The sequence below is a fragment of the Xiphophorus couchianus genome, chromosome 2, assembly GCF_001444195.1.
Source record: "Xiphophorus couchianus chromosome 2, X_couchianus-1.0, whole genome shotgun sequence".
NCBI classification, from domain to species: domain Eukaryota; kingdom Metazoa; phylum Chordata; class Actinopteri; order Cyprinodontiformes; family Poeciliidae; genus Xiphophorus; species Xiphophorus couchianus.
Genome location: NC_040229.1, coordinates 31,110,083 through 31,124,566, shown reverse-complemented (window position 1 = coordinate 31,124,566; position 14,484 = coordinate 31,110,083). Strand labels below are relative to the sequence as shown.

The window sequence follows — 14,484 nt, the reverse complement described above, 5'->3', positions numbered from 1 at the left end:
TAGATATCATGGTAGCGGTTTTCGGAACAGCACCGATAGCTATCTAAATGAGATATGGTAAGTAAATCTGATGAGGTAGCACAGCTTGTCAGAACACAGCAACAATGTATCAATTCATATTAGAAATGATATTCCATCACTTATAAAACTTTATCGGAAGAGCTGTGTCATTTTCATTATGTTTGCATCACTCCACAAACATCCATAATACGCCTTCATAAATTTAATGTGGCAGTCTCCATTTCAGTCTAAAGATGGAAACAGGATTTAAAGTGACTCTACATGGCTGTTACAACCTGCAATTTCTACAGAAAGAAATTTTGTAGAAAATACCCGAAATCATATGTAGGGTGATTTCTGTCCAAGGCTCAATCCTAGGCCCCATCATCTTTATCATCACCCTGCTTTAGTCACTCTGGATAAATTTAAGTCAATAAGAAAATATTTTTGAATGGAATTTGCATTTTTCAGTTTGCCTTTTAAATCACTGTTAAGATCAACTTTCCAGTGTCTTCTGAACAACAATAGAGTTAAAAATGATGGTCAAGCTGGTTTCTAAATGAACAGCCAAGACATTTGACAACAGAGTTCTTAAAGACATGCTTACAACTCTGGCAGGCCTGAAACGGACCCATTTTAGAAATGTGGAAAAAAGTAATCTACTTTGAATCCCCCACCAGCAACTGGCTGCCACAGCCATGCAGCTCTGACTCGAAGATGAAGATTTGGGCATCTTCTCATCCTCCCAGAGTCACATCTGCAGCCGGAGCAGGTTTACCGATCCCCAGCAGGTCTTTCCTTGCTTCCACTCGAACAGCGCTCTCCCCACAAACAGCACCGACACTCTGAGCTGGCTCTGGAATTTTCAGCTCAAAGTCTGGAGGATGCCGAGGCTCCTCCTCTGCAGGTGGATCAGGATACCGCCAAGCTAAAGGTCCCTCAAACTCTGGTTTCACCTGCTGGACAGCTGGGATGCAGGGTACGATCAGTTCATTTATGTCAAAGTCAGAATGATAAGTTGAAATTTAAAAACGGTGACGGGTTTAGAAAACATTTTTCAGAGCACGTTTTTGATTGTTTCCTTTTCCTACAAAGTCTTAAACTGTTGGGGAGTAAGCACTATGACAATACACCAACCAGTATACGAGTAAAATCTATCAGTCTTTTTAATATAAGTGCTTTGCTAAGTGTAAATGACCCCGCTTCATTATGTGAACAATTTTTACTTTTTTTCCCCCCTGTCTTTCTCAGCTCCATACATTTGATGATCAGAGTATAAAGCCAGATCAGTCATAGGTCAGTCTGAACAGTGCCAAAACTCAATATGTTAAGTACCATTAGTTGCGAATCCCACTTACCTTGTAGCTGTAGAAATACAGGTTGGTGTCTCATCCGGTCAGCGGGGGCAAAGGCATTTTGGTTTAATTCTTTAGCTAAAGCAGCTAAAGCACCACAAGACAGACAAAAAGCTATCTTGATAAATATCCTCCTCTTATTCTTTGTGATTTATTTTCCTGATTCTGAAAAATGTTGGTTGATGCAAGAGGCAACTTTGTATACTAAGGTCTTGGCCGCCATTTGATTGTCTTGATGATTCTCCAGCTCTGCCTCATTAGACCCTCAAGTTTCACCTGGGCTCCATTTCAGGGGAAAAGGTCATCAAGCTCCCACTGGAAGCAGATTCCCTGACTAAACCTAACAACTGTTGACAGGCGTTAAGCTTAAATCCTCAGATTTTCCTACGCATCGAGTCCCAAAAATCGCACTGCACCCTACGCCCCCTTATGAAGTGTGTACTCAGTCGAAGTGAACATAAGGGTTCGAGTGCGTCACATGCATGCAAAAAACTTGACAGGGACAGTATGACTGCGCATCAACTTCCAAAATGGCGGACCTCTCGCTATTTAGGCATTTGTACTTCTAAATAGTCTAGCGAGCAATCTATTTTAAATGTACAGTACAGTTATTTTTGTTTTCCAAAATCATTGCAGAAGATATCTGGCTGTTCCTAATGTGTATGAATACAGAGCAAAATTGGATAGTATTCATAAATGTACAGTAGAGTGAAACTATTATTTACTTTACATTTATTTCCAAGACAGAAAAACGTTGTCATTAAAATGTACTATATATAACTGGACCCCAAATATTACACATAGCTCCCCAGCTAAATTTACTGCTGTTTTGAATGCTTATGACAAAATATATCAAAGTTCGATTTGATATATTGCCGGTTTCCCATCTACAAAACGAGTAAACGTATGGGTCGGTTTGCATGAGGAATCTCACATTCTTCTATTATTATTATTATTATTATTTTATAGCCCACATTTTGCTTTGAAACTATTGTGATTCTATGCAACTGTCAAAACTAAGACCACAGAGACACGTACCAGTTCAGGATTTTATTCTGACAAAAACAAATCAGAGATCATCTTTAAATGTTTGAGACTCAAACACTTCAGAAACTTCTACTCTATAGTGCATCGAGTTATATCCAGACATTACCCAGAGAATAGTGATGAACCAGCTTGCTCCCAAGGGAATGACAGCATACTCATACGTGGTCTCTTAAACTAAATCTAAATTCTAAATCTAAACTAAATCTAACTAAAACTAAATTCTCCTCTCACAAGACCTTAAACATTTGTTTCTGCTTAAAGTTTAAATTTTATTTAAAGCACTTATGTTTAATAAAGCATAAATTGTATTCATATCAGTTTAGTACATTTAAATGGTAATTTACATTTAATAAAATAAAATCCTGAACAGGAAAGGATTTTCTAACTTATTCTGTTTCAATTTATCAAAAAAAGATACAATAACTTATCTACCACAGAATGGCAAACTAGAGGAATGATGGATGGAAATCAGACGGATGGAGGGTCAGATGGAAGAATGTCAGGAAGCATGTTCTCTAGTCTACTGCTCATGCAGCTTTTTATGTCTCTTAGCAGTTGGAAGAGAGAAATAACTCCTGCAATATTACCACTAAGCTGTCCACATGATAAAGTCAGCAATCAGCACTCGTTTTACACCAACTTCCTATCGTGCCGTATTGTCATCACAGTTCAAACTAAACTTGTGTGTGAGACGAGTCCCTCCTCTAGAAACATAATAGAACAATCTGCCAACTCCTCACAGTTATTGTCCAGCTGATTTCAAACAGATGCAATGGAATCATGTAAATAAACCTTCTCAGGCTTTGGGACGTTACAAACACAAAGACAGCAGGTTAGAAAGAATTTGCTTTAAGCAGGTGGGGTGTCCTCCGTCAATCGTCTGGTTCAGCTACACACTGCTCCACAATTTCTCTGAGGTTGGGGTTTTCCATGGCAGCTGCTATCCGCTCCTTATCATTGATCTGTTTGTTAACTGCAGACATGAACAGAAGGTTCTCACTCAGTTAATGAGCAACAGCAAGATAAAAAGAAAAGCACCCATCAATTTATCAAAAAAAGGATACATCTGCTGCAAAAGCAGCATTTGCTCCGTCAGAGGTTACTGCTGTTTTTGCTTTTAATTCTTACTAAAATGCTTGAGGCTATCTTAATACCAGAAAAAGATAAGAACAAATACAAAGAGCAGTTTTTCCAAGTCATGATTTCATTTATGGGACGCACCATGGAGCATCCCATAAATGTCCGCATGAAGTTGAATGTTCTTCCTGTAAATATGTGGGTTCACTCAGAGTAGTTGGTCTCCCTCCCACAGACCACAAACATAACTGTTAGTTATTTTTGACAGGACAGTGCATAAAAAAATATTGTCCAATATTTTGACTTACAGCAACTTTGTTGTGATAAATGTTGAATATTTTTTTCAGATCAAGGAATGTATAAAGAAATAGAACCGCTCAATGTTGAGGCATCGAATAAATGAATCAATCAGATTATTCAAGAATCATTATGGTTGTTCATTATTACTACTAAAGAATTATTCTGGAATCAGCCAAGATAAGGGACTTCCTGTGGCAAGGAACAGACTGGCAGGAAACATGAACCAACTAATGCTCCTGTTAACAGGTAAATGGAAGAGAAGATTCCTGTAGAAGACTCTCAATGACTGGAGGAAAGTGGAATTCATTAATGAATACTGAATCTGCATTTTCCAAGGAAATAAGGCTTTAACATTTATTTGATACCATTCACTTGAAATAAAGATGGCCACCAAATTTAGAGTAGCATCACTTCAGTGACAATATCGGGCTTATTTAATTCAGTTGCACAAATACACAACACATCATCTCAAGGCACTTTACAAAAAAATCTATTTCAATACAGTTACATACAAAACATTACAATCAAACCTATTTATCAAAAAGTGCAGTCAAGTTCAGTTTATTATTCATATCGGTGTAAAAGCTTTTTCTATCAAATGGAACCCAATAGACTGACTTGCAGTAAATCGCTTGCATTGTCGCTGACTTTGCAGCAATTAATCAGACAGAGCACGCATGCAGCAACAGCAAAGAGGAAACTCCCCTTTAACAGATTAACCTCTGGCGGAATATGACTCAGCGGCCATCTGCCATGACCAACTGGGGGTTTTAGTACACACACACACACATACACACACACAAAATAAAGAAACAGAAGCATTTATCTAGAAGTACTTCCTATATTAAAGAAAAGTAAAATGTTAGCAGTTAAAAGAATGTTCAGTTGTTGGTAGCAGTGTCTCAGCCGATGGGCCCCTCAGACAAGACGTCACAAACAGAATGCCAGCCCAGTTAGAGCTTCTATGGAAAGAATGAAAGGCTGAGAGAAAACGTAAAAAGTTTGAAATAAGAGCAAATCACACAAATTGGAGAGACGGAGAGAACGTGGCTAAGTGGTCAGAGAAGTGGTCAATTTGTCCAAGCAGTTTAATCCAAGTGAAAACTTAAGATGGAAGTTAAAAATAAAAATGAAATCAAATGACAAGCAAGCCTAAATATCAGCTGCTGTATAAGAATGATGCAACGTGAATGTTTAAGAATATTGTGTTTTGCATTGAGCACAAAAAGAAAAAAACTTATTTATAGTGTATGACCTATTTAAACCTTAAATACTTACATGTGAGAAAATATAGTGTTGTGCAAGTTCATTAAATAAAAACTTACTGTCTTCTTCAGTAGAATGGGTTCCTTCTGAAATGTAAATTTCCAACTAAAGAGCAAAAGAGGAAAAAAACAAAACAATTGATCAAATAACTTATGTTTGTTACCATCAAGACCAAAGATCACTAATGCTAGCTTGGAGCTAAGGTGGTTTAGGATTGCAAATAACATGAGAAAAGATTTTAGAGACATAAAAAAAAAATCACAAACAACAAAGAGTTTTAATAAATTTAAAGCATACTAATATAACTACTGCTCTGAAGACAAGAGAAACATGAAGTCTGCCCATTGGGTCAGGGCTGTTCAGACTCACCTTATGTTTAAATGGCAGACACCGCTGCAACTTCACTTGTATGCACAGGCCTGCAGACAACACATCTTTATCAGACACAGATACTAACAGATCTACTGCTACAAAACAGGAAACAAAAATATGCTATTCAATAGACCACTGCTCTAAAACTTTTCCATCTGAGGACCACTTAACCTATTTAAAGTGGATATACATACATTGCTTTTAAATCTTTCCTTGCATGTAAGTCATTCATTGTGGCCAATATAAAGTGGAACTGCAATCCTTTGGTCTGAATTCTTCGTCACTGGAACTCAGACCAATAACAAGTAATAATTACAATAAGAGTAATAATTACAAATATTTAGTACTTAGTATATTAATACTTCTCAATTTACTGACCGAGTCTTTCCAAACCTAAAATATGATCAGCTCTCCGTCCACCATTGTGTTCAGGTGGGTTTGGAGGAGACTTTTGTCATCAGCAGACTTCCTCACCAATCAGAGTAGCCAGGGAGCAGTGAGGAACGGTTGGGGAGAATCTGATTATGATGAGGAACTCGTCCTCGTTGAGCTCCTGAATCTCCACACATTTCTCTGTCACCACCTCCAGCTCCTCCAGGGTGTTCGGCTTCTCGGGGTCCCGGATGGATCGAATCACATCTGAGGGAGGGAAGGAAATACGTTTCCATGAGACGCTTGAAATCTCTTAATGTCTACAATGACTGAACGATGAAATACAATGCTGTGAAAATGATTTATACTTTGCAAATTTCTGTTGTTTCGTATGCTTTTTTTTTTTTTTTTTTTTGCCATTTTGTCACAGTTGACCCCTCGGGGTACCTTGACTACCCAAAATGGGACATCCTACTTTTTTTATATATATTATTATTTTTCCCAGTATCTCGGTCATCCTAAAGGTCAATTCTATGAAAATTGGCCAGAACTGTTTTAAAATTTCTTTTTAAAATTTCTTTGTCCCTTTGATTGTAAGTTATGTAGAACAAAATGCATGCACTTTGTGTGCACTTAACATTCTGGTTCAATTGACTCCCATTATAACCACATATTTTTAATGGACAGTAAACCTGGCATTTTAAAATAACTTTCCTATGAAGATCAAAATGATATAAGTGTCTGCCTTCAAAATACAAGAAAAACCTGTTTTAGGTTTGATGACTCCTGTAATATCACTACAGGCTCCACCCCCTTATTTTGTCAAGTTTCAATGAGGGAATGGTTCTACTACCTTTGAATATGCATGGCAAAAATATATTGAACAACACAAAAATAGTCTTGGTGTGTTGCTAATGATGTAAAGGAGTGGTGTGAAAATGATTAAGAAAATATTTTGTAATTTGAAGAATCAAAGCCAAGTAGCCTTTGTTTATGTCTTCTTTATTATGGGAGATTGGCATAGCAAGTTTATGCGGGTCCATTTGTCTGGTCTTCCACACATGAAGAGGGTCTGCCATACTTTTCTAGTAAGTCATGAGCCACATGAGAAAATGTTAGAAGACTACAGCTATTTCTCTTGAAATGTAGTGAGTAAAAGTAAAAAGTTGCCAGAAAGATAAATACTCAGATATAAATACCTGAAAAATCTACTTAGGTATAGCAAACAAAGCTGAAGTTGGTTTCCGATTCCAGCTTCCGATTCGGGAATGGCTAAAGGGCGATTCCACCTAATCTTTCACTATTTTCCGCATCTTTAATCTACTCTAGTTAAAAAACTACAACACCTAGACTCTTCAATAAAGGTTGATTTCACCACTTTTTGTATCTAGATCACACTAGAACTGCTCCAGTTCCTAAATTACAACTCCTACACACTTCAAACTTGGACAGGATTATTCTGCTCTAATAGCAGAATAATTAAAACCATGTTCGGGGTTTGTGAAACCTTTATGTGCTTTGATTTCAGATTACTATTCACACTCCTTCTATGTAGGGTTTATTTTCTAATTCAATTCTAATTTAAAACCACTTTATTAATCCCAAAGGGAAACTAAATGTTGGTGTAACTCATTAATTCTTCAAAGAGGTATTGTAGATGGTAATGGCTGTTGGAAGGAAAGACCTTCTGTAGCGGTCTGTGTTGCACTAAATCTGAAGAAGCCTCTGACTGAAAGCACTCTGCCTTCCCAAGAGAGTCTCATGAGAGTGGGTTTGCTGAAGCAGGTGTATGATGGCAGCATCAACTCCAACTCCACGGCAATAAGCAAACTGCAGGGGGTCTTGATATTTCCTTGTCTGCTTATTCAGGTGGGCCAACCGGAGTCTCTCCAAGACCTTCATGTTGTGCAACGTCAGGGCTACAGGTCTATAGTCGTTGATGACGGATGGGTGAGTTTTTTTTCGATATTGGATTCAGTACAGTAATCTGATCATTTGTAAAGTTTCATAAATCAGAAAAAAAGTTTCACAAATCCCAAACATTGTTCTAAATATTCGGCTATTAGTTGAGAATAATCTAGTCCAGGTTTGAAGAGTCTAGGTATTGTGGTTTTGGAGCTGGAGCAGTTTTAGAGTGATCAAGAAGCAAAAAAAGTGATGAAATCAACCTTTATTGAAGTTTCACAAATCAGAAAAAAGGTTTCACAAATCCCAAACATTGTTCTAAATATTCTGCTATTAGAGCAGAATAAACCAGTCCAAGTTTGAAGTGTCTAGGTGTTGTAGTTTTTTTTTTTTTTAAACTAAAGTAGATTAAAGATGCGGTTGATGGTGAAAATTTAGGTAGAATCGCCTTTGTGCCATTTCCCGAATGGGAAGCTGGAATCGGAAACCAACTTCAGCTTCGTGTATAGCAACGATTTATTCTGTTTCACTTTACAACTTTGCCTGCAATTAACATAGAATGATCTACACCAGTTTTGAAGTGTCCAGGTGTTATAGTGTAGGAGCTGCAGCGGTTCTAATGTGGCACAGATTCATAAAAATGACGAAATAGCCTTTAAGGAAACTTCACAATTCAAATAAGAGGTTTCACAAATTACAAACTGGGTCTTATTCTGCTTTAGTGCAGAATAATCTAGTCCATGTGTTGTATTTGTTTAAGGTTAAATAGGCTCAAGGTACCGAAACATTTAGGTGGAATCGCCTTTTAGCCATAAATGTCCGAATCGGAAGCCAATTTCAGCTTCGTAGTCGCAAAGGAGCAGGAAATAAATTGAAGAGCTTTTTCCATGTATCATCTTTCCAGCTCGACTGGCAGCCAGTCTGACGCGAGAAACGCCAAACAGACCCTCTAGCTTACCGTACACGTCCAGAGCTTTTTCCTCCATCGGCTTGGTGTTCATGCCATTTCTGTTGAGTCCGGACAGTTGGAAAATCTTTTCTAGAGCTGGTGATAGACGGCTGGACACTATTTCCATTCGTTGACACGCGCCATAATAAACGACAACATCTCAAGAGAGACCGACTTCTTCTTTTGTCCAATGGCGGTTGGCAAACAACCTAATGGAGCATTACTGCCACCAACTGGGCAACCGGAAACATCTCTCTCTCTCTCTCTCTCTCTCTCTCTCTCTGTCTCTCTCTCTCTCTCTCTCTGTCTCTCTCTCTATCTACCATGTATATAAATTCCACATATGGATATGTGGTTCATATCTATATGAACCACATATCCATACCCGTAGGTGGCGGTGATGCACCTTAAGTTATTTGCCAACCGCCAATACATTTCAAGAAGAAGAGGAAGCTATTTCGGTCAGCTGACACCAGAAGTAATGTGACTCGTACAACTGGGAAGCTGTTGACAAGAGAAGGAAATTATTAAATATTTCCCATCTTGTTATTCAGATATCTTTATCAAGACAATTTGAACCGGTCAAACTATTCTGAAAGTGAGAGGAGATGTTTGACGGGCAGAACTCGATAGAGGTGCTGGTTATTCCTGAGAACCAGCGCTGTGGTCAGCTTGCAGACATCCAGAAAGCCGAGCTGTGCCCTGCGGGCTCCCTGCTCTGCTGCCTTGGCGTCTCTGGCCAGCTGTTGGTGTGGGACCCTGGGGACAGAGGGGCCCCTCCGGCTGCATCGGACGGCTGCTTTGTAGAGTGAGTTCTGACTGGCCTTCCCTGTTTATAAAGCAAGATTTGTGCTAAACAACTTTTTATGCTCGAACCGAATCGAGATAGACAAGAGTTTTTAACAGTGACACGTCCTATAATAAAATCTTTCCCTAAAATCTTTTTTAGCAATAAAAAAAAGTAAGACTCATGCTAAGTCATGTGCCATGTACGTTTATTTCACAGGATGGCGCGAAATTCTGGTAGTTTTAAAGACACAAATAGTACTATTATAACATGATAAATTCAGTCAGCACTACTAAATAAATTCATAAATCTTTTGAAACCTTTCTGGTGCACCTGTGGTCAAAACATGTTTGTTGTTTATTCAGTGAAGTTACACATGGTGTGGGTTAGTGTAAAAGTTACAGAAGTAATGTAAATGAGTAAATGTGAATACTTACTATATGTGACCTGGACAGGGTCTGTCACTGCTGGGTTGATATGTCTCTTATTTGTAGTTTTGTTAAATACAAAGTCAACTACTGAAGTCTCTTTTTTAAGGGATTTAATTTGGATATTAAAATCATATCCAAATGAAATGCTTCATGGAATTGCAGATAATAATGCTTATTCTGAAAAAAAACCCCAATCTTTTCCCTATTCACAGTTTCTGCTGGGAGGAGGCGAATACAAGCGTTTGGGGAGTCAGCAGCTTTAATTTGTTGGCTGTTGGCTCACAGGGTGACATAACGTTATTCGAGGCTGAAGCAGAACAATCCACCCCAGTTTCTTTGCTGACTGTGCAAAAGTGTAATGTAGATAATCTGCTGGAAATTGTCAAGGGGAGCGACAAAAGTGAGTAATCAGTTGTTCTTACTTTTATCACCTGCTGAATTTTGTTTTGAAAGTCTTAACGTTACAGATTACACTGGTTGACAGCCAAAACTTGTCTGGGCTTTTTCCAACTCTTTTAGGGTTATTTCAATGAGCTGAATCCAAAAATCACATTGGTTTTGCTCAATCAGATCAACTTTCTGAACTGTGGAGCAACATGAGCATCAAAATGCAGGACTTGTTCTCACATCAGGATCGGTTTCCTGAGAATCTGATCAATGAATGATGAGCAGGAGGAGAGATTCCATCAGGACAGGAAAGAGACGGAGAATTTTACACAATGAAGACATAATGTTCAATTTACATGTATTTACCCTTATCAGCGTTTATTATACAATTTACAGAAGTCCAAGTTTGTAACACTTAATTAAAACACTCTAAGAAATTGTTTTTCTCCTAATAAAAAGAAATATTAACGGAAATGAAGTGATAATGTCACAAAAATGTCATCCATTTAGTCAGAAGATCAGATTTCTCTCAAGCAAATTAGAATTAAAAACCTGATTGAGAAAAATGGATGTCATGTTTGGATTCAGTGGTGCAAAAATAATCCTAATTCAGCTGAAGAAACATAGACAACTTCCCAAAAAACATTTTTTGTAACTCAGTGTTATGCTCTTGTTGCCAGGTGTGTGTGAGCTGGTGTCTGTACAGGTGTTGTCCTTTATGGCCAACCAGTGCTGTGTACTGGTAAACAATGAGTGGATTCTGCAGCTGCAGTGGGAACAGGCATCACAAGAACCAAAGACGATCTCCTGCTGCAGAATCCAGCTAACAACCAGTGACAGACATACTGCTGTTCACCACTGTGTCTGTGCAGAAACCCTATTTGTCCTCAGCTCCAGTGGACTCATATGTATCCTGCAAAAAGCCTCTGGTACTGACAGTAAAAATGCTGCTTTTCAATTTAAATCAGAGCTGCAGAAGCTATGTCTCCTCATAATGAAGCAACAGCCCCAAGCTAGCATGACCTAATCAGTGGAGAATCAGGCTGGAAAAAGAATGAGTAAAGAACATTCATACTGCAGCTTTAAACCAGGTTTATGAAAGAAACCCTGGATATAATAAACTCGCTCTCTCTGTTTATTATTGTTCCTCATACAGACAAGAAATTTGGCTGTAAATGTGATGTGATGTCACTGGTAATCTTTAAAAAAAAAGGATTGCCATTTTAAAGTTTGTTTTGGTTGTTTGTTAGTATGTGAAACAATGCATTTCTGTCCAAAGAGTGTTTTCCCTAATCTGCCCATCCGATCAGATGTGTATGCCATTACTGATGGTTCTCTGCTGGCCAGCATCAACATTCCTTCCTACCTGAGCTCTGGTTGGCCGGATGGCGGCCTGACTTCCTCTTCACTCTCCTCCTCCTCTTCCTCCTCCTCCTTCTGCCTTTTCCAGGTGTCAGCAGATCTCTGCACAGCTGTAGCTGTAACTCAGTCTCATGCAGCAGTTGCCGTTAATCTTAACCACTACTTCAGGTACAGAAGCCAGTTCTCTATTAATGTTTTCTAATTGCTTTGTTTACAGCAGTGTTATATGGCATTTCTCCTTGAGGTCTACTGTAGACTTTCCTTCATATGTGTTACTCCCTCACTCTGAAGTTGAAATAGACATTTGGGTGACAGTGATATATTTGCTCTTTGTCTAAAAGACTGAACACATGCTGATGCATACATATAGAACTGATGTGAAAAACATTGCTTTGCTACTTTCTCTCAGTAGATTAAGATCACTATTGATCATAGATTTAGTGTAAGACTAAGTCTACGTGTAGCAAAAATAAGGATATGATTTGGCATCTTGTTTTAACACTTAGCATAGTGGGTGGCAGACCATGAGCCTTTGGGTTTTAAATGTAGCTCTAGTCTTTTTGACTCAGCCCCGGCTCCAGAGTAGTTTAGCGAAGGGGGCATAGTAAACAGGCTTTAAATTTAATATGAATACATAAACAAACTTCTATGAAACATTTCAAATAAAAATAACCATGTTTATTAATATTTACAAAAACAAAACAATAATGATGTAAACAGTAACATGGAGAAAATGTTTCCGACCTCTGCTTCCAAGACAATTTCTTTAAATGCAAAGTCATTCTACTCAAGTACGTATTATGGCACATTAGGGCCATTGAGGGTAGAAAAAATAGGAGTACATTTCCACCAAAATAAAGGCCTTGAAGAAAACAAGAAAATTTCTGAGCTGCAAAAGTTGAAAATTTGCTAGAAAAAAAAACCACTCAGAAATTTTGAGATGTGTCTCAGAATTCTTTTTTTTTTTTTTTTTTTAGAAATTTCCATGTTTTCTTGAAAATGTCAGGTTTTTTTTTGTTTTTTTTTAAAAGCAATTTATGCCTTCTTTTCTAAAATCTGTAATGGCCCTGATACACTATTGTAAGTAAGAGCAGGATTAGTTAATAATATTATTCAAGTAAAAGTAAAAAGTGCAGTAAAACGACTCTCATAAGTACGCCCTTTGCGCCGGGGCAGTATTGACTACGGTTGGGAAATATTTTAACTGTTTCATTACTAAACAACGACCTGCTGGTTTGTTGCACTTTAATAAAGTAAAACTGTCTTCCAGAGAACACCCAGAACACCTCCACTGTGTTGGCCCCCAGTCCTCTTCCTCACTTCAGCCCAAGGATCCAGGAGACCAGGACGCCCTGTCCAGCTCCAGTCTTGCTGCTGTTGGTTCACCGTTCAGTGATAACCGGTACAACCACTGATGACAGATGCAGCATATGTTTACTGTCCACTTGAAAACAATACAGTTGTAATTGATTCAGTGCTGTTCCTACACATAAATCCCAAATATCACACTGAGGAACTTTTTTTTCCAAACACACTTGAACCACTCGTGAGTGAAGTTCCAAAATTTGCATTAAATGACAAATGAATATAAAAGAAAAGCAAATATTGTACACAGTATTTTGAAATAAGTGCGCAGAATAAAGCTTTCAAAAAATTCATTTTATATTTTGGGATGTTGTACCGCTAACCAGATGGTCATAGCTCATATTTTGAGTTAAGGATTTTGAACATGTCTGACAAATTGTCCTGTGCCTTTCAGATTATTGATTAATGACTTTGAGGATATTCGGTCTTTCTCTTCTTTTTTTAGTGCCTGGGACACTTGTCTAGCATCCATGTATGCCAGAGTGCAGCAGGCGGCTTATCCCTCATCCCCCTCTAAGTCAGCAGGGGTTCCATGGTTCCACTCGCTCCCCCACCTGCAGTCCCACCCAGCTGCCATGTCCTCCCACAGCAGAGTGCCTCCCAGTGGGGCGACCGTGGCCTTCTCTGTCCTTGACTCATCCATTCCATCTCTTCTTGCCGTTTCTGAGTTCTCTGCACTTTTGACCTTTGTTGCTCCTGGCAACACACACACAACAGTGGCATTATGGGATATGGAGTCTGGGAGAACGAGCTACCACCAGGCTGAAGGAACGGCTGTGCCAGTGCAGCACAGTGGAGAGAGACAGCACAGACTGCTGCTGAAGAGTAAGATAAGCAGTGGCACAGTATATTTTTTTTATATCTTACACTTTTGCATCTTATGTACACATTTAATAACTTAGCTATTGAAATGCCATTTTAAAAGAAAAAAAACAAATTTAACACCAATTTTCAACCCTTTGTGTACAGCTTGTAAGTATCTCCAGTGTTTCTTGGGCAGTTTGCAAACATTTATACTAAAATATCCTATCCACAGGAAGCAGACAATGTTCATTTTAAGATTGATTATCTTGCCAGAACTAATAAACACGTCATCACTCCTCCCTCACAGTGATGTGTGTGTTTTTCTTCAGGGTCCGGTGTGTTCCAGGTCTTGTTTTCCATGTCCCAGGAGGATTTATTAAGCAGGTTGATGTTGTTTGGCAGTGCAGCAACAGTGGACACAGTCTGTCACCTTAATAACTGGGGGCACTGCTCCATTCCCTTCCACGCGCTGCAGGTAGGCATCCAAGTCTACTACAAAAAAAATCGATTTATCAATTGATTTCCTTTGTGTTGCTTCTTTTGCTTTTTGTTTTGCATGCAGGCTGGGCTGAAAAACCGACAGCTTGACACAGTGGATTTGTACCTGAAAAGTAAAGAAAATGTCCTGAACCCATCAGCAGCAGCTGGTTTTTCTGAGCAGTTAGCAGAATCCAAACTGAGTCTCAAGGACAGTAAGTACACAGG

The 14,484-nt window shown here is 38.6% G+C and overlaps 2 protein-coding genes across 3 annotated transcripts in view; one reads left to right on the top strand and one right to left on the bottom strand.

Annotated features, from left to right (window-relative positions):
* Positions 1-2,390: 2,390 nt before the first annotated feature.
* Positions 2,391-8,845, bottom strand: ciao2a (cytosolic iron-sulfur assembly component 2A). Its single transcript, XM_028040744.1, has 5 exons — positions 8,653-8,845; positions 5,892-6,056; positions 5,415-5,464; positions 5,105-5,150; positions 2,391-3,375 (listed from the first exon to the last, which is right to left on the bottom strand). The coding sequence occupies exons 1-5, from the start codon at positions 8,768-8,770 to the stop codon at positions 3,275-3,277; spliced, it is 480 nt and encodes a 159-aa protein (XP_027896545.1). The 5' UTR covers positions 8,771-8,845; the 3' UTR covers positions 2,391-3,274.
* Positions 8,846-9,095: 250 nt separating this feature from the next.
* Positions 9,096-14,484, top strand: part of spg11 (SPG11 vesicle trafficking associated, spatacsin) — a 28,471-nt gene continuing 23,082 nt past the window's right edge. For both annotated transcript variants that reach the window (XM_028040669.1, XM_028040680.1), the window contains exons 1-8: positions 9,096-9,451; positions 10,074-10,261; positions 10,929-11,156; positions 11,559-11,778; positions 12,881-13,012; positions 13,421-13,800; positions 14,109-14,254; positions 14,342-14,471. In XM_028040669.1, the coding sequence (XP_027896470.1) occupies positions 9,252-9,451; positions 10,074-10,261; positions 10,929-11,156; positions 11,559-11,778; positions 12,881-13,012; positions 13,421-13,800; positions 14,109-14,254; positions 14,342-14,471 (1,624 nt within the window). In that variant the 5' untranslated portion in view covers positions 9,096-9,251. The remainder of the gene's footprint in view (positions 9,452-10,073; positions 10,262-10,928; positions 11,157-11,558; positions 11,779-12,880; positions 13,013-13,420; positions 13,801-14,108; positions 14,255-14,341; positions 14,472-14,484) is intronic.

Bases quoted from the DNA above. Each gene is read 5' to 3' on its own strand.
- ciao2a (XM_028040744.1), bottom strand. From the start codon at position 8,770: ATGGAAATAGTGTCCAGCCGTCTATCACCAGCTCTAGAAAAGATTTTC. The intron at 6,057-8,652 runs GTAAGCTAGAGG...TCCCTCCCTCAG, and splicing joins AAAAGCTCTGGACGTGTACG to ATGTGATTCGATCCATCCGG. The intron at 5,465-5,891 runs GTGAGGAAGTCT...TGTTGTCTGCAG, and splicing joins CTCCCTGGCTACTCTGATTG to GCCTGTGCATACAAGTGAAG.